The 25819-nt window shown below is 43.8% G+C and overlaps 1 protein-coding gene across 1 annotated transcript in view; it reads right to left on the bottom strand.

Moving 5' to 3' along the window:
- The window catches only part of lrp1bb (low density lipoprotein receptor-related protein 1Bb), a gene marked incomplete at its 5' end in the record, with an annotated part of 421412 nt that overhangs the window by 102626 nt on the left and 292967 nt on the right, over nucleotides 1-25819 (bottom strand). The window contains 7 exons of the mRNA XM_083638437.1: nucleotides 2305-2509; nucleotides 7591-7780; nucleotides 19077-19448; nucleotides 19658-19782; nucleotides 20151-20302; nucleotides 20421-20547; nucleotides 24034-24163. Of these exons, the coding sequence (XP_083494563.1) occupies nucleotides 2305-2509; nucleotides 7591-7780; nucleotides 19077-19448; nucleotides 19658-19782; nucleotides 20151-20302; nucleotides 20421-20547; nucleotides 24034-24163 (1301 nt within the window). The remainder of the gene's footprint in view (nucleotides 1-2304; nucleotides 2510-7590; nucleotides 7781-19076; nucleotides 19449-19657; nucleotides 19783-20150; nucleotides 20303-20420; nucleotides 20548-24033; nucleotides 24164-25819) is intronic.

Raw genomic sequence — 25819 nt, 5'->3', positions numbered from 1 at the left:
GGGTTTTCAGGATAAAATACATTATGCATGCAACCTCTGGCGGATAAAATGAGAAGCCTCGCAGTGAGCTTCTTTACTTTAGTGAGGAAATGACTTCTATAATTAAGTAAACCCATCAGCACTCTCAGTGATGAAATATGAGGAAGAATGCCGAGAGGTATTTCAGAGCCTATATTCCAATGCATGACGGCTGAAGTCCCCCGCAGCTCAATGGGGATGGGAGATTATGTGGCAGACAGAAAATTGGTTCATTTCAGCTGAAAAGGGGCAGATCAATTTGACAGTCTGGTCCCAGAACGTGTGCCCTTGTGTCTCAGATGATTGAGAATGCAACTTGTCCATCATTGAGAGACGCGGTCCTTGAAATATTCTAAATACTTTGTTCCCTAAAAGACGCTGTGGGCCTCGTTCGTCTAAATGTTTTGATTCTTTGAGTTTAACGTTGATTCATTTGAACAGTCATTTTAAAGAATACGATACAAAAACTAGAATGATAATTAGTTCCTATCACTAGTTTCTTTAGGGACTTTTTTTCTCTGTTTTTATAGTTCATTGTGTTTTAAAAGCAGTGAGCTTTGTGTTCATTTTCATTATTTTTGTATTTCAAACACTTACCATGCACTGTGGATACTAAAGAAAACCTGCAGTCGCGTGCAGTACAGATCAGAACACAACGACCACACGGACGGTAGCCAGCTAGTTTTGTCTGTTTGATTCTGTCTGTTTGATTGTTGTTCACTGTCAACATGAAAGCCAGATTATTGCCAATTCTGGCAGAAGCGGAGGTTGGAGGATCCCTCTGGAGGAGAAAAGGTAGGACGAGTGGAAATGACGAGCAGCGCGCTTTTCCTCTAATGTTCAACTTTTTTCAGCTTTAAAACGGCCACAGCGCTCCTCCAAAAACAACAGACGCCACCAGCGCTTAAACGCCAGGTGCGTTCATTAAAAGAGGAGCACGTTTAGCACGTCCTTACATAGAGAATGAATTGCAAAAAGACGCTGGCAGCTCCAAAAACGCTTTTGGTCTGAATGGCCCATAACTGTGTGTTCAGACCGGCCAGAACAACAACAACAACAGCAACAACAGACATTTGCTTACGCCCTACTCACGTGAGTTTGAACGCACAAATCTTCGTGTTTACTCGTGTGTATATTTCTTGTACACAACACAACCCGCCTTGAAGATATTCCTCAAATAAACAAACCAACATTTCTTTTTGGCTCTAGCTCTGTAAATATGGCACTTAACACATTGAGTGCCAGCCATTTTTTCATCCTGTAGGTAAGTTGTGCCAGGTTTTTTTTTGAGGATTCTGGCTCATTTTACAAGAGCCGAGGATTATTTTCTGTTAAGAATTCATGAACACCAATCATCTAAAAATAACTAATAGAATGTGTGCTTTCTCTGTCTAAAAGAGTTAGTTTGCAGAGTTAGTAGTTATGTAGATATTAGCCGTTGAGTACAGCATGGTTTCAGCGTCTGGAAATTTATTCAGAGATAAATGGCTTTTTGTGAAACAGTCACTTTAACCATTCATTTTTGGCATCAGTAAGACCGTCAGACATTCTAAACAATAGTTTTGAACAGTAATTTCCTCCATAACAACAGGAAACACCCCTCTCATTCAAACTCCTCCCTCCGTGTGTCTTCTCCTCCTTCCTCCTGGCTCTACAGCGGGCGTGTCAGAAGCGCGTTGCTGCTGCCTGCCTGCCTGCCTGCGTGCCTGCCTGCCTGCTTGCCTGCGTGCGGACGCTCCTTGTGCGAGTCAAGATGGGCCGGGGAATGCGTGGGCGATGGGCAGATGTTGATTCTGGCCTTTCTGAGGTGTTTCAAAGTGTGTTTCACCTATAATCTATTTTGCAAATCGCTCTCCGCTCTCTGTGTGCTGCTGCCTGCGCGCGGCCGCTCTCGGGCAAGACAAGTCTGGAATGGATTACTGTAAAATCGCCTCGCCATTTCCTTGAATGGCTTGCTCCCGCGGCAGTTTTTTCTTTGATTTCGCTCGTCTGGGGGAGCACTGTCAACACTTAGTGGGTCGGTAAAATAGATTATACACATTCTCTTGCTCCAATAGTGATCTCGAAGATGTAAAAGTTGTTGATTGATGTCCCACCGTCAAAAAAAAAAAATGTTTATGTAAGACGAGATATCTCGGCTCTGGCACTCAAGCGTTGGATTATGTAAGACGAGATACCTCGGCTATGGCACTTAACGTGTTAAAATACTATAAGTACAGGTTAAAAAAGACGTACAGCTCCACAACAATGTCCCAGCCAGGACCAGGTCTGTCATCCAGTACTCACGTATCTGTTGGAGCCATCGTAGTCACATCTCTCAATCCGGCCCAAGCTGCCATCTGAGAAGTAGAGCTTCTCGGCTTTGTGGTCAATGGTCAGTCCGTTGGGGGTCAGGATGTCGGAGCTGATGATCACCCTCACGTTGTTGCCGGCCAAGGTGGATCTCATGATGCTGGGTCTCTGCTCATTCCAGTTGGTCCAAAACATCAGGCTGAAATGTGCGATGGAAAGCCGAAACAAACGATTAGGCACAATATTGCCTCAGTGCTAGAAGACGCAGAGTTTTAAAGGAACACAGCAACATTTTGGGAGATTCACCTATTTCCGATCTTCCCGATAACAAGATGAGAAGATAGATGCCCTTCTCTTCTCTGTGCGACCCGCCCCTCCTGCTAGTTAGCTTAGCCTACCCCCGTTAACACGAGCAAAAACAAAATAAAACAAAAAACGAACAGAAAATGCTTCCATATTACTCACCTGGCGTAATCCAAGTCTCCACAAGCCCTGAGATGCCAAATTGACTTGAAAAGACGTCATAATATGACGTCTTTTCAAGTGAACTTGTGGTTTTTGGCTGAAATTTTCACTGTACCCAGGTGCTGCATGATGTTGGCCGGCAGGTACTGTAGCCTGCTATTTTTCTACTACACGCACAGAGAAGGGCATCTATCTGCTCATCTTACTCGGGAAGATGGCAAATATGCAAATCTCCCAAAGTGTTGCCGTGTTCCTTCAGCATGTTACATCCACAGCCTCTTATCCATCTGTCGTCCTTTGGTAGCAAATATGAATGATGACTTGAAAAGAGCTGCAATTGTCACACGTCAGGCTCCTCTTTGCAAGGGGAAAGTAACACTAATGGCTAGGGGAATTATTCATGGCTGCAGTAAATTGCTGGAGGTGCATGCAGCAGCGGTGTCAGTCAGTTATCAACATGATCCCGAGACCTCCATGACCTGTCATCTGCTTCCCCCTTTAGCCCAGCACGAGCTCATCACTGATAAGCCGCAGCTGCTGCGCTTCTCCATTTCCATTTGATAAAAGCGATTAGCTATTACGGGCTGTTAGAGAGTGCTTATTCATATTTCCCTCTGTGAGGACTTCTAAGAATATGAAAAACACCGATAATAGCAGCGGAGTAAATAAATGAAAGATTTATATCTTGGGTTATATGGGTTTTGCAAGATGGATGGTGCACATGTTTTGAATCCACAGCACAGCCATGCATATAAACCACATACAAAAGAGGTGGATGCGTTTGCCTAATTTGCGACAAATCTACAAATCACCGCCTCACGATTGTATGCCTCCACCAACAAGGCAAGTTGCAGTTTACATCCATGTCTGTGCAGACCCATAAAGTATATGTAGTGAAGACTTTGAAGGAATTCAATAAAAAGGTACTAAGTGTATTTTTTGGTGAAGAAATTATCACTATATTGACATGTATAGCTCAGCCAGCTCAGTGGCCTTGTGGTTTGAGTGTCCGCCCTGAGACTGGTAGGTTGTGAGTTCGATCCCCGGCCGAGTCATACCAAAGACTATAAAAATGGGACCCCTTTGCCTCCCTGCTTGGCACTCAGCATCAAAGGGTTGGAATTGGGGGGTTAGATCACCAAATGATTCCTGAGGGCAGCACTGCTGCTGCTGCTCACCGCTCCCCCAGGGGATGGGTCAAATGCAAAGAACAAATTTCGCACACTCAGGTGTGTGATAATCAGTGGGACTTTAACTTTAGTATTCCAGTGAATAATTTCCAGTGAGAAACATGCTGTCTTCACTCAGAGACTATATTTAGAGAGGAGTACAAACTCTGACTGATAGAGAGCTTCGTCATATGGTGCAATGACAATTAACTGAAGCTCAATATCAGCAAAACCAATGAGCTTGTGGTGGACTACCAGATAAATAGAAGGCCCCGTCTCCTGGTTGTCATCCAGGAGGAGGAAATGATGAGGGTGGACTCATACAAGTGTAACGGTGTTGTGTTGATGGTAGTTGCAGCAACCCATGTTGAGGGCTTGCCCAGGCGTGGACTCAAACTGCCGACCTCCGGCTTCCAAGGCGCACACGCTAACCACTTCACCAAGAGAGCTAGCCCCCTTGGTGGAGCTGATTAAAGGGCCTTTATACTGGGGGAGTGAGTTTAACCAACTTACTCGCTACCACTCGGGACTCACGAGGACTCACACTCATTCGGTTACACTGTCACAAGTATGTTGGGATCCAAATGAATATAAGTAATGTGATTATTAGGTCAACTTAAAGGATTTTGGTGTCTGCAAAGCAAGTAAGTGATGACACTTCCACCGTTTTTGTAAAATGACCCAAGATCATTTTTTCAGCTACAGTGAGCAAAACATTATGTCACAGTGAAGTTGACCTTAGAACTTTTCGATATTTAAATTGCTTTACTCCATTTTATCCTATGAGACATTTGTGTGAAAATGGGTCATAATTAGCATAATGAATTATTGAGTTATGGCCAAAACATTTTTTTTTTAGGTCACAGTGACTTGGACCTTTGACCACCAAATTGTAAAAAGTGAATCGTTGAGTGGACGTTTGTGCCAAATTTGCAGAAATTCCCTCAAGGCGTTCCTGAGATATCGCGTTAAGGAGAATGGGACGGACGTACGGACAGACGTACTGTACGTACGTACGCACGTACAAACAACCTGAAAGACATAAAAAAGCCCTAGGGTAAACTTCAACAAGGTGAGCTAATTGATTGTGCAGTGATTCCACACCCTAATGAAGACGTGGAAGTCTACTCTTGTGGGTTAATAAAGACCCCGGTCAGAAGCCACAGCCAGGGACTGCTAATTAATCACTTCAGTTTGAATTCTAATTATCAGACAGTATTTCTGGAGTGGGATGGATATGGTGCCAAATTGCCAACCAAGGATATAGTCTGAGGTCAAGAAATTAATTCAGTTACTGCAATAAGTGCAATCCTCACTGGTTTAGCCAGTCTTTTCAGACGCAGCTCATTGCAGCATTATCATATTAATGAATATGCGATTGTTAAAACTTAGATGTAACAGGAACATTGCTGTGTGAAGAACAAAACAACACTTTTAAACTGGCAGACAAATTCAAGTGTCAGACCAATCAAGTGCTTGAAAGCTCTGAGGCTGCAATCACCTTTTTTCGAGGTAGAGATAGAATACTAACTCCTAAACAATACACCCTTTTCACAGCAGCCATTTTGTGTCTCAAAGGCAGGATAAACACAGGTGTACCAAAACATTAATTAGGGTTTCCAACTTCCAGTCCATTTAGGTGTCCCAGTGCTGCTGCTAATTAGTGAGTTAGGTGCACCTGTGTTTTCCCTGCCTTTTAGACACAAAATGGCGGCTGTGACAAGGGTCTATCCCAAACTCCGATTCTGAAAAATGAAGCCAAGTGGCAAAAACGGGCAGTTCCTCAAATAGCCACTTGAGGCTGACTCCAAAAGTGAGTCATTCCCCATAGACCCAGCAGAAATAAGCATGTTTACAGCCTGGTTCAAAAAACGGCTTTGGTTTCTATAACTAATTTCACTGTTCATGACAACTCTTCGAGGGGTGAATTTTCATACATGTATAACTCACCATAGTACAGTCTATGTCTGAGAAAAGAAGTCTGATTGTATAGAAGTCAATGGGAAAATGACCCTACTTCTCACTTGATTTATTACCTCACTACACACTTCCATAATGAGTTCATGGTCTCAATCGCTTTCAAGTCTGTTTCAAGTCTTCTTCAATACAGCATGATGTTCATTTTCTAAATGATGGTCCCATTTAGAGTAAAATAGACGATGAAGCGGACTATGCTCCTGGAGTGCAAAAATATGGAAACAGGAAACTGGATCTATCCAAGTTTAAGCTCTCCAATTTTGGTTCTAGAAAGCATAATGCAATGAAGCTTTGACATGTAATGGATCCTTTCTCATTCCAATTTCAGGCAGTGTGGTAAAGTATGAAGCTGGCTGGCATCATCACATCTGTGGTACAAACACACACTTCCAGAGGTGTGATCCTGTTCTGGCACAATGAAGCACCGCTCACACCTATGCAAGTGTTTGTTTGCACCACAGACATGATGATGTCATGCAGTGTTGCATTTTTGTCTGCCAGGTAATACTTCCAATAGTTGACACTTCTTTCCTTTCCTTTCTCCTCCCTTCCAAACACCTGTCTCATTTCCATATGAAGACACCAGACAGACAAGACAGGTGATTAGCCTATTAGAATATAAAGTAGCAACAAGCACATAGTAATCAGGTCACGCAAGAGTGAGCTGCTCTGCAGACTGTGTTATGGTCAACTTCAGACAGTGTTGGCTAAAAGTTGAATTTGCTTGTTTGTTTGTTGTGTTGAAATTGTATATGTTTGTGTGTGTGGTGGATCCCAGGAAGAATAGCCATTTCTTATGCAGGTGGTAAATGGGGATCAGAATAAGGAGAGAGGGAGGGAGGGAGAGACAGAGAGAGAAAGAGAGAGAGCGAGAGAGAGAGAGGGAGAGGGAGAGAGAGAGAGATAGAGAGAGAGAAGTGTCACATTCAGGCCGACTTCTAGCTGCACCACAACAAGTTTTATTTGCATTATTCGCTGACATTGTTTCCTACATTCAAACTGGATATCCTATGAAAGTATTTGTATTGAATATTGATGCACAGCACACTACTCAAACCAGAATTTCTCTGGTATGGTTAAGCCATTGCAGTTTCCTTTATGTATAATATAGTTATATCTAGTCTACTACTTGAAGGGCAGGTTTGTAAAATTGAGCATTACTGTATGTAGTCTATGTAATAATCAAATATTGTTCTAGGTAGTAGTCAGAGCTCTAAGGTAATATAGAGTGAGACATTTATAGTGGCAGCCACCTTCCCAGCCGACTGCCAGCCAGCTGCCATACCTGCACTTTGTTCCACCATAAGGGACATTGCTTTAGAGAAATTAAGGACATCTGGAAAGGCAACATCTGTATAATGTATCAATCTTAGTGTTGTATTAATATTATTTTTTTGTTTCATCGATTATTGTTGCTTTGACAATATTGTTGTTGTGACATTCATGCCAATCAAGCATTTTGAATTTGAGCGAGAGGGAGAGAGAGAGACAGTCAGACAGACAGACAGACAGAGAGAGAGGCAGTCAGACAGACAGACAGACAGACAGAGAGAGAGAGAGGCAGTCAGACAGACAGACAGACAGACAGTCAGACAGACAGACAGACAGACAGTCAGACAGACAGACAGACAGAGAGAGAGCGAGAGAGAGAGATAGTGGAGCCACTGACTTCTGACACTCATCCAGGGACAGGACGTGTGGGTGGTCATCCTCCGACAGCGTGACCACAGCCTGCCGGCTGGAGGCGGTGGCTGGTGTCAGCTCCACAGCCTGCCTGCTGATGGTGGAGGTGGTGGAGCTGGTCCAGTACAAGGTGTCCCAGGCCTGGTGGTATGCCAGGCCCTCCACTGAACCCACATCTAAGAGAACACACAGGTAAAAGTGTTGCGGTAAATTACCCCAACTTAGACATAGACAGAAGCTTGGCTCAAAGACACATCAAGCCAGCTCGAGACGTAATCCCATTTAAGCAAGATTTGTATGTAAAATACACCCATCCTATCAGACTACATGACAAAGTTGGGCTGCAACAGAGTAGAGTGTCACATCTTGCCCAAATGAAGTTCTGGTGGTGTTTTTTCTTCTTAAACACAAAAGTGTTTCCTAAACAGCAGTGATAGGGGTGTCGCAATTCTCCAAATCCACAATTTGATTCGATTTTCGCCTGAAGAAATTTCGGTCAGAGGAGTGCAGTTTAGTCATGCCGCATTGCCACTTGGGGCACTAAATTGCAAAGTTGCCTAGCGCGGCTTTGGGTGAAAATAGTGACTTTGCTCATGACAATCGGCAGCGTCAAGAGTGTTAGGATTGGGACTGTTTCCTTGGTGACTGACAGGAAGGAAACTATGCCTCACTACACTGGACAGACAGATATTTGTTGATACAAAAGTCACTCGGAAATTGATTATGTTTTCATCAGGAACCACTTTCCTAAACATTGGATGTGGAATGCTATCGTACCTTCTCCCCGAGTTGATGCAAGAATGTGACAGACAGGGAGGGAGCCTCCAGGGAGACATAGAGAGAGAGTGAGCACACAAGAGCTGCACATATTTATGTGCACTAATTTACTTCAGATTGCTTCAATAAATTACCCAATCTATCAAATATGGCTTAGACTGTTTGGATGGTTCTCTAGTGCTGAGGTGGGCAAGCAGGGTTAGAACAACTAATCCAGCATTTTACATGGAAGAAATTTCCCTTAGTGATGCGGGTCATCTGCCTGTCAGTCATTTACAAATTAGAAGCGTTTACATCAAACAGGTGCCTTTGTTCGATTTGAAATGGGTTTACCCAACCAGGGTCTTTGTATTATGTGGGCACAGCACGCTCTACAACCACTGTCCCCAGTAGGCCACCGTAGGTCAGGTGATTTATGGGAGCCTGTCACTGCCGGATAGTTTCCAGTGGGTTGTGGGTGAGAAAAATGAAGCAGTTTTTGATCAGAACACCAAGAAGAAGAAAAAGAGGACCCCACACAAGGCAAAATAAAACAACCAACAACAACAATAAAACAACTCAATAGACCCCACACAAAGCACTGAGTCAATGCTAAATAAAACAACCCAACACGTTCTCACTCTGACGCGTAGCATATTGAGGCTTTGTCCCGTCCCTTGTGCGTCGCTTGTTACTAACATTGTACCCTTGAGTGACCCATGAAACGACTTGGGCTTTCCGACTAAACTCAATGTAAACCCATGGAAGTCATCTTTGACGCTTATGGCAACTGCTCCCCTATTAGTCAACTGCTCCCCCATTAGGGTCTGGGTGGAGGTTAGGTTTAGGCGTGGGGGGTGGGAGAGGTTAGGTTTAGGGTCTGGGGGAGGTTAGGTTTAGGCATGGGGGGTGGGAGAGGTTAGGTTTAGGGTTAGGGTCTGGGGGAGGTTAGGTTTAGGTGTGGGGGGTGGGAGAGGTTAGGTTTAGGGTTAGGGTCTGGGAGAGGTTAGCTCCTCCCCCCAGACCCTAATGGGGGAGCAGTTGACTAATGGGGGAGCAGTTGCCATAAGCGTCAAAGATGACTTCCATGGGTTTACATTGAGTTTAGTCGGAAAGCCCAAGTCGTTTCATGGGTCGCTCAAGGGTACCATGTTAGTAACAAGCGACGCACAAGGGACGGGACAAAGCGTCAATATGCTACGCGCTCGGAGTGAGAATGGGTTGAACAACCAACAACTCAATAGACCCCACACAAAGCATTGAGTCAACGCTAAATAAAACAACCAACAACTTAGTCTCGGCTCCCAGACGTTTGGTGAGCGGCGCCAACAGCGCAGCAGATAGAGACTGAGAACTGAGTCAACCAACAACTCAATAGACCCCACACAAAGCAGTGAGTCAACACTAAATAAAACAACCTGAACCAGCAACTCAATAGTGGAGAGGTGGAAGATGGCCTGGTTGGTTCTGTAAGTCCTGCTGCCAGTTTCCAGCAGTGGAAAGAAGAGTGTGCTGCATGGTAAAACAATGTCTTAGGCCGTGTGTCCATACAGCATATTTTGCTGAGCTCCAGCGTCTTATTTCAGTTGTTTCCAATGAGGGTTGTTTCCAATGAGAGCGTATGCGAGCGTCTGCGTCCGTCTAGAGAAAGTGCGCTGCACCCAGCATATCATTTCAGAGCGCTCTGCCTTTTTTGTGCATCTGCACCCAGTGTTTCCAGCTGAAAATATCAGAACTTTTCAGAAATGCACTGGTGTCGAGCGCTCCTTGTTTTTGTCAATCTGCTACTACTTGGAAGTGCGCTGGGATCAGCGCTCCCCAGCGTATTGCCAGTGTTTAAATGCCAGGAAAAGACGCCATATGGACACATGGCCTTAGTGGTACAAAGCAACTGTTCATTTGCTACTGGTATTGGAATCAGCGTTTCCGCTAGCAAGCACAGCTGCGGGACATTGTGTCCTTTAATATTTCAAATACAGGACAAGTGGTATAAATTCAGGACACATTAAATCTGTGTTTATTGCGCTTAAAGACAATTGATATAGGCTTAGGGCCTTGGCCACACTGATCCGTCAGAAAATGGACAGAACGGATAGATGGATGGATTTATGTCCATTGCATGTACAAGTAACCTACTTGTACAGCAGGTGGCGGTAAGCACCTTGAAGGTGTCAGCGACCCGCCTATAAACTGAGAGAAGAAGAAAGCTGGCGTCAGCTAGCTGTTAGCTCTGTGCGCTACGTTACTTATGTGGCAATAAAATGCCACTGAATGACCAGATTAGATGGTGAAATCAGACGGTGACACTGACTATCACTTTGTACAACAGCGGGATGGTGTACACAGTATTAATTATAGCCTCCTTCACCGCCTCGGTTGCCATCTTCTTTGAAAAGTTGAAACAAATCTCGGAACGCCTCCTAAATGGACAGTGACTATCCGACCATCCGACCATCCGATACGTCCATCCAGAAAAAGTTCATCCCTCTTCAACTTTCTGTCCATCAAAACGTAGGCTATGCAAATTTTCTGGATACGTACGCTTCTGAGTGCTCCACGGACAGTCGGACAGCTGGCATTGAAAATGAATGGAAGTGAACAGAGAAATGAACGCACACGGACAGACACCACGGATCAGTCTGGCCAAGGCCTTAGGCTATAAAGAATGACATAATTAGATTTATAGATTTATATTTTTTATTTGAAAGTATAAACCGCCAATAAGAGGTGCAACCGTGCATTTCCAGTCACACGGTGCGCTATCTGGTGTGGCGATGGTCCAGCTGGTCATCTCATCCAGGTGGAAAACACTAGCATCCCGATAATAGATCCATGTAGCGTCCACATTAGCAAGCAGGCAGAAAGCACTAGCCTCTAGCTACGTTAACAAGCAGGCCGAAAGCATTAGCATCAGGCTACAGTTCTCAGACGATAGGATAGCATGCAAAACTTTAGCCGTAGAAAAACACTTATTACAAATGAGTCAGGCTAATTGTAGAGGACTTGAAAATAGTAGACTTGGCTTGCTTTGGGTAGCTAGCCACTACGTTAATAGGAAAACACACATGCTATATCAGTGCACAGCAGCGCACACACTGACACACAAAACCTCACCGCACTGTCAAAATCCCAACACTCAGTCCCGTCCAGCCGCCCCATTAGCCAATAGCATTTTGGAGAAATGTCATGTACCTCTCTAGACTGACCAATCAGAAGCAGCTAAAGACGAGCAGTACTAGCAAGTTAGTTTGTCACACCTCGTGTGGAGCTGTTTGACAGTGTTACCAAACTATAAAGTGACAGGTCAATATTCTTAACTCGTTAATTCTTAATTGCGTTGGGAGATAATTTACAGGACACGGTGTCCTGCAGATTTTAATTTACAGGTTTTTGATTAATTTTAAAGGCCAATGTCCTGCAATTACGGGACAATGGAAACGCTGATTGGAATACAAATGTACTAATTTCCTAACATTGCCCTCAATAAGTTAATTTCTTAGCCTGCAGCCATCATACCCAAGAAATTCCCTCAAGGTATCTGACTTCTTGTTGTTGTTGTTTTTTTGTGGTTGACTTTATCACAGTTGTGCATCTTCTACCCGCTCATGAGGTCATTTAGCAACTAAGAACATGGAACAAATTGAATGTTACCTTTCAAAGTGGAATGGACTCATTCCGAGTTGAAGGTCTTCTTCCCTAGAGTTCTTAGAACATCTGTCACCACCATTTGGCTGAGATCTAATCAGCTTCTCACTCTATTCTGCATCTGTAAAAAGTCTATTGCGTACATCCTGTCATCTGTGAATGCAGTCCTAATTGGTCTTAATGGTGAACATGTGGCCAATGCTGGAGATATGGGCTGAATCTGGTCATCTAAAAAGCTATAAACCATACACTGGAATACTTAAGACACTACCTGAGTCAGCCGATTGCTAATTAATAGTTTGCAATAAAAGGCGTCTGACAGCTTGGAGTTTCCCAGAAATTGTTGGCGATGCCAGGGGAGTAATTACTGGGGGACGTGGAGTTTAATTAGGGAAATATGGATGATTAACATCTTCACCCTTCCTCAATGACGGGGCACAGACAGAAACTTTGTCGGGAGTGGACAAGAGTCTTGCTTTTTATCTAATCATCTTCTCACTGTAGATAAAGGAGATTCTACAGGGTTAAATGTGGCTTGAGGGTGGAAGCTGTTTCAAAGGGAATGCAGCCGGTATCAGCTCACTTTGCATGTGCTGCTCCCTGTAATGCCAAACAAGCTAACTGGAAACAAGGGAGACAGCGATATTACACAGACCTGGAAAATCTTATAAAACTGGGGAAAACCCTATAAAATGCAACACTGCTGCATATAGCAACAAACAGTTTTGTTAATCATCATTTATGAAAGAAAAAAAGGTACTATAATTATGGTGGGGCATTTTGAAAATGAACCCAAATGAGCTATTCTCACCACCACCTGGATTGCATAATTTGCAAACATGTGAAGGACACTTAAAAACTCCAACAGATGTTCCCCGAGTTATTTTTGTTAATTCCTCAAGGATAATAATCCCTGATTGTGGCTAAGAGAAAGCTCCGTTTGCTCTGCGTTTGTTCGCTAACAGGAGGGAGATCTGGGGGAGTAGAACAGTATAAGACCCCGCCAGTCCCCCGTGGGAGGAGGGGGCGGGAAGATGCTGACCTCTGCTCCCAGTGGAGACTTGAGAGGATGGCAGAGGATGCTAGCCGAGCAGAACAGAGGCTTTTGCTGTTCATCTGACTCCAGTCATGCTTATCAAGGTGGGATTGACTGAGCTTTAGTGAAGGAATAGAGAGGGACTGTTCCCGCTGTGCCATCTGTACTGATCAGTCAGCGAAATGCTTTCAAAAATAGCTATTAGACCATACCCTGTATTAAGTTATTCATCTGTAGACAGGGAGATGATTCACACTCTTTAGGTGTAAAACTGACAATGACAAATCAATTTGTGTCCATTTACACATCTTGACAAAACTATTGGCTAAAAGGGCTACTTTCTCAGACCTTGAATAGCTACAGTATTTCATATTAATTTCGATATTGGGGTATCATGATACACATTTCGGCTATCTACAATAATAGCAAGCAAAACTAGTTAAAATCTGTCACAGAATGAGAACTGCTATGCTGTTTCTAACGTGCGATCGGGCTGAAACCTCAGAGGAGGTTTTTCCAGTGAGGCATAGGAGGATGGTCCTCCTCTATTAGATTGGGGATTTTATATATTAAAAAATATATATTAAAAAAATATATTTTTTATTTTTATTTTTATATTTTTCATTTTTCATATTTTTTTTTATAATAAAATATCAATCAAATGTGTTTTTTCTTATGTGCAGACGCTCATTTTTTCATTCATTATATAGCTCCATGCAGACGAGTCACTCTGGCCCTGGTCCCAGCATGGGGGAGGGGATTAAAAAAACACCCGCCCTGTGGGCTTGATTTATTTGGTAATTTATCTAATGAAAAAATAAGATTGGTTGAAAAAGACTTGCAATTCACAGAAAACAGTGAGAGTGATGTAGGGCTGCAACTAACGATTATTTTGATAATCGATTAATTGGTAGGGTTAGTTGTCGATTAATCGATTAATCGGATAAAAAAATGCACTGATATTGTTTCCATCCGTTTATTGAAAAACAACTTTTTTTTTGTTAAACAAAAACCCACCGGGCTTTGCTACATCAAATAGCTTTGACACGGCATGAACGAATACAAAATACATACAAATGTATGGTGTAAGTGCAAAAGATATCTTCATATCTTCTTAAATAAAGTGCTAGGAGGAATTTCAAATCTAGCTACAACCTCCTCCAACCACTCTGCGATGTTGGGAGCTGTATGTCTCTCGTGCAGAGGCATGGTGGTCAGGGAGTTTGCCTGCATGACCCAATCAACACAGAAAGAGCAGGCCAAGTTGAGAGATCCTCTCCACAACAGAACCTATACGCAACACAGACTAGCCCACAGGATGAGTACAATGTGAGTCTGCTAAATACAGAGACAACCCAGCCCTGTAGACACAAACAGACTGTAGCAGCTATAGTAGACACAAACAGACACACTGTAGCAGCTATAGTAGACACAAACAGACTGTAGCAGCTATAGTAGACACAAGCAGACAGACTGTAGCAGCTGTAGTGTAGCACACACACCAATGAACAAGGGACAACAACCCCTCTTTTAGTTTACATACCAAGTCTGCTCTACCATTAACGTTAGCAAGCTAACGTAACGTTAACACATTGAGTGCCAGCCATTTTTTCATCCTGTAGGTAAGTTGTGCCAGGTTTTTTTTTGAGGATTCTGGCTCATTTTACAAGAGCCGAGGATTATTTTCTGTTAAGAATTCATGAACACCAATCATCTAAAAATAACTAATAGAATGTGTGCTTTCTCTGTCTAAAAGAGTTAGTTTGCAGAGTTAGTAGTTATGTAGATATTAGCCGTTGAGTACAGCATGGTTTCAGCGTCTGGAAATTTATTCAGAGATAAATGGCTTTTTGTGAAACAGTCACTTTAACCATTCATTTTTGGCATCAGTAAGACCGTCAGACATTCTAAACAATAGTTTTGAACAGTAATTTCCTCCATAACAACAGGAAACACCCCTCTCATTCAAACTCCTCCCTCCGTGTGTCTTCTCCTCCTTCCTCCTGGCTCTACAGCGGGCGTGTCAGAAGCGCGTTGCTGCTGCCTGCCTGCCTGCCTGCCTGCGTGCCTGCCTGCCTGCTTGCCTGCGTGCGGACGCTCCTTGTGCGAGTCAAGATGGGCCGGGGAATGCGTGGGCGATGGGCAGATGTTGATTCTGGCCTTTCTGAGGTGTTTCAAAGTGTGTTTCACCTATAATCTATTTTGCAAATCGCTCTCCGCTCTCTGTGTGCTGCTGCCTGCGCGCGGCCGCTCTCGGGCAAGACAAGTCTGGAATGGATTACTGTAAAATCGCCTCGCCATTTCCTTGAATGGCTTGCTCCCGCGGCAGTTTTTTCTTTGATTTCGCTCGTCTGGGGGAGCACTGTCAACACTTAGTGGGTCGGTAAAATAGATTATACACATTCTCTTGCTCCAATAGTGATCTCGAAGATGTAAAAGTTGTTGATTGATGTCCCACCGTCAAAAAAAAAAAAATGTTTATGTAAGACGAGATATCTCGGCTCTGGCACTCAAGCGTTGGATTATGTAAGACGAGATACCTCGGCTATGGCACTTAACGTGTTAACTAGCCGGTCGGCTTAACACACCATGCTTGTCGACCTGGGTGCGGGCGCATCAGCTGTTAACGTTAGATAAACGAAACAAACTATCTGAGTTTACATACCACGTCTGCTCTACCACTACGTTAGCAAGCTAACGTAACGTTAACGAGCCGGTCGGCTATAACGTTAACGTTGTCGACCTGGGTGCGGGCGCATCGCCTGTTAATGTTAGATAAACAAAACAAACTATCTGCTGTGAGACGAACATTTCCACTTCAAACAACAATACACATGGGTCTAATAATGTAACATTAGTTTACATGCATATCGAGTTTGTAGTAGTATAACGCTAAGTTAAGTTAACTTACCCGGCTCCTGAGCTCCCTTCACCATCATCCAATGATCCAACATGTTTGTGTTTAAGGTGTTCACGCAGGGCCGTTGTGCTTCCATGCCATGCAAGATCGGCTTTGCACATTTTGCACGTAACAGACTTTTTATTTCCAGTTAATATGAAGTGCTCCCAAACTTGCGAAGTTTTGGGTCGAGCTGCTTTCTCATTCTCAACTTGTTTGTCGTTTACTGCGCGTGCGCAAGGCGAGTGACGTAGTCGGCTCCGCGACAGCGGGGCCAGGGAGTGACGTAGCCAGCACTGCGCCGCAACAGCTGCGGTCAGCTGTTGTTAATATCAACAAAACAGATGGCTCTGCGGTCCAACTAATCGCGAGGCAACGAATCGATAATCAAATTCGTTGCCAACGAATTTAATCATCGATTTTAATCGATTTAATCGATTAGTTGTTGCAGCCCTAGAGTGATGTGTTTTCCAACGAATCAGATTGAGGAGGAGGGGAGCTCTCCCTTAGCCCGTGAAACCAGGTGAAACCCTAATTGGTTGTTGTTTGATAGATCGATTGCTTGACATTGATTGACATTCTGTATTGTCCAATGCTGAATACGTCTGAAAATCGGCAACGTTGTTCCACTGGCTGGTCTGTGGTCACGCTGAATCAAGGAGGTGAAATCCACTGCTTGACCTGACAGGAAGGATTTACTGAGACAGTAGCAGCATATCATATTTCCCTCTTATTTTTATTTACTTTTTTATCAATCAGTAAGTGTTCACAAGCCAGACAGTCGTTGATATTGGATTACCACCAAAACGAGTTTCGAGTTGCGGGGAGACTTGAGCTGCGCGATACGGGCTTTTTGCAATGTCAGAAAACTGGAATATTTGCAACGTCTCGACTGCAGCGTTTCCCCTACAGACAGCACGGATATTCAAGTAAGTCAATTGATTTCAAGTTATCCGAACCTTCTATTAAATTCGGCGTGGAAATGGTTCACCGAGCAGCGCTATTTTTGTCGTATTGAAGTTTCATCCTGTAATTTCTTATACTAAAACCCGCGAAGCTTAAATTCACACATTTTTAACTGAATTTGGCCTGTAAATCGATAGCTGACAGCGGGCTCAATTTTAAAGCTTGAGTGGTGATCTTTATATCATATGAAAGTAGAAGAAATAAGGAATCGATTGGGATGAAGCATGTCAACCTAGGATGTCGGGAAGGGGGGGTAAATAACGCTCCAAAGTTGATAACTAAATGAGTAGTGCAGCACTGTGCACATGAAGACACACTCTCGTTCCAGATGCAATTAAGTGTAATTTAACGCTATTTGACAACAGTTTCGGCCATAGACTTTGTCAAGTATCATACAAACAGTGCAAGACAGCCATTATAAAGACAGGTTAGCTGATTGAATGGACAACACCTGTCTTGTGAAAGCACACCTGAGTGTGAGACATCATAGGATGAATCAAAACATTGATGTCACAGGTAGGCTGTATACCATAATATATCATGAATCTATGTGAATAAATAGATTTATATAAATAGTAATCACAGCCTAATGCATAGAGATAAATCCTGAAACATTCTCGCAACAGTTCTAGCCTAAGCCAGTGGTTTTCAAAGTGGGGTCCCCAGCAAAAAGGGGGGATAATCTATTTTCACTATAATTCCATGCCATCCATAAGTAACACAATCTAAGATAGTGTAGAAGTGAGTAACTAGGCTAATTATAACCATAACAGCACAAATAATTGACAAAATCTCGAAATAAATATACAGTATTTACTCTGAGAAATGAAATAATGAGAAAAGGAACAATTATTGATGGTTAAAACTGAATAATGACATCACAACAGTCTAATCCTAATGCTAATTTAAAATGAGATTTGGGCGTTTTGGGCAAAAACTGCTTGTGGGTGAGAGTATCAGCAGCAGAGCACACGTCATATTTTCCCTGGGACCGCCTCAGGTGCCAGGTGCTGTTCCGTCCTGTAGTCCTCTCACTGGGTGCTAATGCAATGCTCCTCACTGGGTGGAAAGCTAAGAGGCTTGACAGCATGGGAAACATGGCAAATACACACACACACATGCGCGCACGCGCGCGCGCACACGTGAAAAAAAAAGCCAAAATTTTTTTCGCTTCCTCCCCTGTCCCCAAGCTCACCAGCCACCACTGTGAAACCTTCAGGGTGTGTAAAGGGCACCCGTGCGGGTGACCTGACGGAGCCGCATTTCTTAATTAGGCTAATTAGCTAATGATGGGATGTCATCAGTGATGATGTCATAAGGGCTCACACATACACAAGGAGGCATTGTGACAAGATTGATCAGTGATATCACACACACACACACACACACACACACACACACAAGGAGGCATTGTGATGTCAGTCACAATGATGATCAGTGATGTCATAGGGGGCACACACTCACTGATGATGTCATCAGTGAATCATAATGCGGCGCACACACACACACACAAGGAGGCATTGTGACATCACTGATGCAATAACATTTAGTGAGCAACACACACAGACCCGTGCGCGCCAATAGGGCAGGCGAGGCCGAGCTACAGGTCCTATGGGCCACCGTATATATATATACACATATATTCGATTATTCTTTAGGGGTATTTTGCTTTTATTTTGATAGGATAGTAGGCAGACGGGAAAGGTGCAATGCAAGTTCCTATACCGTATGTTTACTGACACAGGAGCTCAGCCATCTGTCCAACTTACAAAAATACCTTTACATTAAGAGCTGTTCGTGTCATCTTTCAATAGGGAGTGGGTTGCAAAATCACTTGCTAAAAGCCTGAAATAGCTCTATAAATAAGAACAATATTGCACGGACTACACGCAGCACACCACCATCTATTCACATAACAATGTGAAGGTGTTGATGAGGCAGAGATACATGTAGGGGGTTGTGTGTAGGGGTGTCTAGAAATGTACTTGTGAGTACAGTGTGTTTACCACCAGACCAGTGCATAAATATAAGTAGGGCGGGGACTCTAACGCAAAATGTATCCAAGTTATCTTTTTTCTTTTCTGATGAAGTTACACAAAGTCAAATGACATCAAACAAGTACAAATAGTCTACATACATGGCGAAGGGACTGAATGTGAAGCACACTTACTTTCTGCTAGAATCGATCTTCCTGTCCAGTCGTCATTTATCATCTGGATATTTCCAAAGTGAACGTCACTGAAAAAGATGCGGTTGGTACCCGCTGTCTTCTGACTGTAGTCGAAGGCCAGGGCGATGACGTTCTTGAAGTAGGCCGGATTTTCGAAGGGCTGGATGGGCGAGTTGAGGTCGCTCTCGTCCGAGAGGTGGATGCTCTTCAGTATGGTCCTCTCGGAGTAGAGCAGGTAGCCCTCGTAGCGTTCGCAGGCGAAGCCGTCCTCCGCCAAGTGGCCGTGGGCACAGGCGCAGGTCCACCGGCCGCTGCCCAGGTGGAAGCACAGCTGCTGACAGCCGCCATTGCTTCTGGCGCAGGGGTTGGTGCCTGTGCCACCAACAATTCAAAACCCAAAGCATGTCTAATTACTACTTTGCCCTGGATTCTCACTCATGTGCGATTGTATGTGATCATGCATTATAGACGAGAATCGGTACAAATGTGCATGCTAGGACAGCCTTCTGCCATTGACGTAGGCCTTCATGCAACAAGAGCGATAATGTGAATCAATAAGAGCATTAAGTTGAAACCTCCACCTTTCTCCCGGCCTCGATTAAAGACTGTCACATCCTTCAGGTTGACCCCCAGGCCGCTCCTCATGGTCTCCACCTCAGCGGTGTCCGTCTTCAAGCCTCGTCGGATTGAACCGTTGGAGTGGGCCCTGCAGCACGCCAAGAAGAGAGATGGCCGTGTGACATGAGCGGTTACCATTTAAGACTAGAAAGCATTTTCTCCGTTTTCAGCTATACAGGGTAATGAAACAAGGTGTCATTAAAGTGAGCTAAGCGCCTGGCTTGACAGAAAGATGTGGAAGCTGGACCTGCCCTTGCTGCTGGCCTTGAAGTCTACCTGGAGTATTTACATAAATAGGTGGTGCCCCTCATTATGTGCAAATAATGCTCTACAATTTCCACAAGGGATCTTTGAAGGCAAGCGTTAATGCCAGGTTACTATTGCTGACTTCGCAGGCCAACGCAACGCATGTGTGTGTGTGTGTGTGTGTGTGCATTTAAGGAAATAATAAATTACCTGTCAGACCAGTAGATGTAAGGCCCGAACACAGCCACGGAGAACAGGTCCACGTTGGCCGCTGACAGTACAATCTCTCGTCTCTCGCCGGTCTCAAGGTTGATCCTCTCGATCTTGTCTGTGCGGGCGTCACACCAGTATAATCTATTTTCCTGGAAAGCAATTTGAAAATGCACATCACACACACTCTTAGGGATGCCTACACCTCCGCCACAAAAGAGTAAGACGCGGAGGAAGGTATGCAGAGTGGAGTGGAGCGACGGACTGTACCTCGTAGTCTATCGAAATGCCATTGGGCCACACGATGCCCGAGTTGACCAACGTGACCTGGTCCGAGCCATCCAGGCGGGAGCGGCCTATACAGGGGTTCTGGCCCCACTCGGTCCAGAAGAGATACCTGGTTGCACAGTTACACAACACAATGGCTGAATGGATCGGCTTCAGCATGTTGCCACAATGTTTACAGTGTGTATTAGATAGACAGAGGTGATCATTAAAGGAAGGCATTGTATCATTATGTCAGTAGCCTTTACCTTGTCTTCATGTTTTCCTGCATCGAGAGATCTGCAGTTTATTCCAGGCACTTCCGTATCAGAGTGTTCAGAATGACGCAAAACGCGCTATTCTGGACACGGAAGTGAACAGCTGTTCTGCTCGAGGGTGGCTGTTCCAACTACAAATTGCTTCTTTTTTATTTTCTCTGTATGCGCACATCCATGGAGAATCGCATGGAGAGCCTTAACGACTGTTAATGAGCCATACCAGCTTGTGCGGTGGAGTTTCTGCAGGCAGACTAATGGGGATTTCTCGATGGAGAAAACATATACACAAGGTAAACACTGACCATCTGCATATATTACCGAGATTATAATGATACAACGTGGGTTGAAAAGCGTCAAAGCCTTCCTTTAAGAAACGCCTCATTTAGAGCCATTAGCCATAACATTACAAACGCTGACATTAGTATATTATATATTAATATTACATGCATGTATTGTGAGATCCTCTCATGAACGCTACTCAAACACTCACACACACACTTGACTGAAAAGCTCTCACATTCCCTACTAAACCACTCTGCTATTCAAATTGAAAATTGTTCACACATACTCGAGTAAGACCTTTCACATTCACCACAGAGATATTCTCATAAACATGACTGAAATATAAATACCATGTAAAAATGGTCATATACCTTATTGAAATGTTCACACATACACCACTGTAAATAAACCTGTCGAATTTAACCTCTTACATATGACTGAAATGTAACCTCATACTATTGAATTTTGTACCTCTTACATACAGAAAACCAGCTAACACTAGCCTGCTTCCAGACTGGTGAATTATCAGCCACTCTTCAGAGAGTGGTGCTTCCCCTGTCAATGGTTTGTCCTCAGTCAGAGAGGAACAATCAAGCCAATCAGTGCCTTTGATGAGGCTAACGTTTGTTTGTGCAGCAGTTTATCATTGGCATTCAGAAGAATACATTTGTTGAAGTACAACAATGTAATTCAATGTCAGTAGAACTGTATATATGTAAGACGTTACATTTCAGTTAATAGTGTGAGGGCTGTTTCAGTGGTGGTGTTTGTAAAAGGTTACATTTCAGCAGTTTATGAGAACATTTCAGTGGTGAATGTGAAAGGTGTTATGTGTGTGTGTGTGTGTGTGTGTGTGTGTGTGTGTGTGCATGTATGTGTGTGTGTGTGAGAGAGAGAGAGAGAGAGAGAGAGAGAGAGAGAGAGAGAGAGAGAGAACATTTTCAATTTCAATAGCATATATGAAGGTAGATTAGTAGTGAATGTGAGAGTTTTTGCTGTCCAATTTCTCCATAATAGTAATAGTATTAATAGTAAAAAATAGATAGTGTGTGTGTGTGTGTGTGTGTGTGTGTGTGTGTGTGTGTGTGTGTGTGTGTGTGTGTGTGTGGTGGGGGGGGGGGCACTGAGAAACTGTACCTTCTGTATTTTTAAGTATAACAATTGGAAAGGGATTATTTGTATTTCCTAACTATAATGCCATCCATAAATGAACTACGTACATGTCCCATACTGTGTTTAAGTGTTCTAATGGAGAGTCCATCCTACACCATAAAACCCCACTAAGTTCCAGTGAAGGGGCCAGCTTTGTTAGCAAGAAATGACACCCGAGTAACAAGATAAGAAATATTGAGCAAATGTTTGCTCGTGTGGCAGTTTCACTCAAATCAAGCAAAGGTGCTGAACACTAGAATTCTATAGTATTGTAATTTTACGCGTTAACATACATTTTTACTTTCGCTTTGATAGAATAATAGAGCAGTAATGGGCCACGGCCCACTGGTGGGCCTCAGAGCACCATCTCTAGTGGGACCTCTCACATCAACATAATTATATAGCCTATCATTTATCTTTGGTAAGGTGGTCCTCGGAAATGTTTTAACAATCAGAAGTGGGCCTTGGATTACAAAAGGTTGAGCTCCCCTGGAATAGAGTGCTTTGCATAAAGCACAGATGGAAAAACTCCAGAATACAATGCACTCTGAAATCATTCAACAACAAAATGCAGAAAAAGCCAAAGGCTCTGAATATGTTGGCAAGGCGCTGGGTAAAGTTTCCTAATGGCCTGCTGCCACTCAAAGAGTTGGCATTAAGATAAGGTGAGTAACACATGAAGTGGAAGCCACATCTGATCACTTAGCAACACTCTGAACAATAACACTTGGTAAGACTGCAGGTCTTTCATCTGATGATGGCATGGCAGTGCCAATAGATGGGTGCGCCCTGCAGGGTCTTGCAGAGGCTGGCAATCAGTAGGTCATTACCTGGTCATTACCTGGTCATTACCTAGTGTGGTCCCACTATGCTGACAGCATGCGTTCACTCGCCTCATCCTCCCCTTTATCTTATGAGCTCCTGGAAGTGGCCACGTCACACAATACCGATTAAACATGGCTTCTGTTCTGGCCCATCCGTCTACAATAAGCAAAACTGTCATCTCACTAGGGCAGTGTTTCTCAAACAGTGGTCCGCGGACCACTGGTGGTCCGCGGGCGCCCCCTAGTGGTCCGCGAGTAGATTTATCTTTTTTCTCCCTCCCACTATCCAATCAGAGAAATGCTTACATTTTCTGGAAAACGGAAGGTCAGATCGCGATGCCTATCAAGGACTATATGTATTTTTTCACCCCGAATCCAACGCCACCACCCGCGAGTCTCTACGAGTTATGGTTCTGGATATACATCCACTCTGCATGCAGGGCTACAGGAGAGAGACAGAGTAGGCATACAGCGGGGGGTTGGGAGTTTCAAGTCACTGACCAAACACTCTATTTCAGTGATTGCTGTCAGAATATAGAGCCATTTAACACTTATTTGAACACAAAAACATCACTGAATGCAACTTTAAGATGGCAACAGATAGCCTATTTGACTTTGGCAACATTGTGCATTTATTGAACTTGCAAAAACTTTCTTTGAACTTTAAATATATTTGAACTAAAAAGGAGAAATACATGTAAAAAAAAAAGTAAATGGACTAAAATAAATTATATATATATATATATATATTTTTTTTATATCGGTTATTTGTTTTCATAATTGTGGGAAGCCAAACATTTGATTAAATGTACAGCTTTAATGCTATTTGTCATTTAATTAGCCTGTAATTTATAATTTACAGTAGTAAAAACTAAAGTCGTAGCCCTATTGTTTTTGGGGATGTTTTGGGTGGTCCCCGAGTTTTTTTTTATTGGTTAAGTGGTCCTTGGTCTGAAAAAGTTTGAGAAACACTGCACTAGGGAAACTATTGATGACAGTAAATAGTGCATTGACCCACTGAACCCACTCCCATACATGTGATGTAGACAGACCTTTCAGCTGCTGTGCTCAGACCAGACATACCCTTTCTGTGGGTGCACAGCGATGGCCCTGGGCTGATCGAGTCCTTCAGATATGACCACCGAGCGGTAGGCGCCGCTGAGACGGGAGATTTCGATCAGGTTGAAACCGTGGTCTGTCCAGTACAGGTTTCCTGTGGAGAGAGAAGTTGTTTAAATACAGCAGAGCTTTGCTGCTCCTCGGAGGGATGACATATATTAGAGGGGCACTTCACCGAAAAACGTATTCTTTCCTTTTGGGGTCAATGTGTTCAGATTTGTCCTCTGAATGCTGTGATGTGGACGACACTTACATGGCTGTTTCATGTTGAATATAGATCAGAAAAGGGATTAAACTAGAGACCATCTATGGTCCACAAATGTGGGCAAGGGGCGTGAAGTGGGGCGGCCCCCTTGCTTCGATCACGCCCATTTTCAAACTCAGTCTTCATTTTGATGTCAACTAAGCACCTGTAAAGTTTGGTGACTGCATCTTGCACAGTTTTGATGCTATCATGCTAACAACATCAGACATACAGACAGACATATATAAACACCTGGCAAAGTACTCCAACCGGCTTCTGTGGTAGTTCCCACTACAATACTGTAGGTATCTCCAAGACCAAAACCACATTTTGCCATGACGACACGTGCGCGCGAACACACACACACACACGCATAATCAGAAAGCATCTCAAGCCAAAATGACACCGGTGTCTAAAAGGCAGGAAGTAAAACAAAGAGAAAGAAAAGCCTGCTGTTCTGGGATGAATACAAGGAAAGGAGCCAACAGCATATTTAATCCGTGTGGATTTTACATACAAAATGGATGATTTGGGTGGGATGTGAAATAGGTGTATTGCCACACAATAATGCCACAGCATCAATCAGCTCTCCCTCTCTCTCTCTCTCTCTCAAAGATGCACACACACACACACACACACACACACACACACACACACACACACACACACACACACACACACACACACACACTCACTCACTCACTCTCTCTCTCTCTCTCTCTCTCTCTCTCTCTCTCTCTCTCTCTCTCTCTCACAAGGTGGTGTCTGGGGGAAGCTGTGTGCAGGCTGGAGGGAGGAGATCTGGTTTTTAACACATAGTTGGGATGAGGAGGGCTTGACAATGTGTATGAATGTCCACGACTGATCTGTTTTGTTTTGTGTTGCTTTGTTGACAATTTTTGGGGGGTTGCTTTGGTTCTGGTTTCTTGTTTTGTGAAACTTGTTTGTCCTCTGCCATGATGTACATGTCATAGGTAGAGGTTTCATTAAAGTCCCTGGAAACCAAAATCCACAAAAACGTTCTAACTATGTTATTTAGGGTCTTATGTTAGTAATTTTGTGCCTCCGAAATTATTATACATTACTTTCAACCCAAAGCCTTAAAATCGCCACTTTTCTACAAGATTCTACAAAGTACTTCCTCATTGAAGACAGCAGTGCGCGAGGTGCTAAAACGCAGGAGCTTATGACGTCATAAGCTCTATATAACCTTTGTACATGCGCGCAATCCGCACCCACCTATGGCAAGTCCGTTCTTTGCCCCCAGTGACAGCGCTCCCTCGCTGTCCGTCTCCCTCCCACTCTGTGTGCCGTCTGCCAAGCGCTATGCTTGTGAGATTAGCAAGGTGTCGGGTTTCAGGCCATGTGTCTCTCTCTCTCTCTCTCTCTCTCTCTCTCTCTCTCTCTGGACTAGTGAGAGAGAGAGCGAGAGACACACAGGCTGGTGGCTCGCTCGCTCACACACACACACACACTCGCGAGTGCTGTGTAACTTGATCTCTTTCT

The sequence above is a fragment of the Poromitra crassiceps genome (assembly GCF_964638095.1).
Source record: "Poromitra crassiceps genome assembly, chromosome: 6".
NCBI classification, from domain to species: Eukaryota; Metazoa; Chordata; class Actinopteri; order Beryciformes; family Melamphaidae; genus Poromitra; species Poromitra crassiceps.
This window is presented reverse-complemented; position numbering and strand designations above follow the sequence as displayed.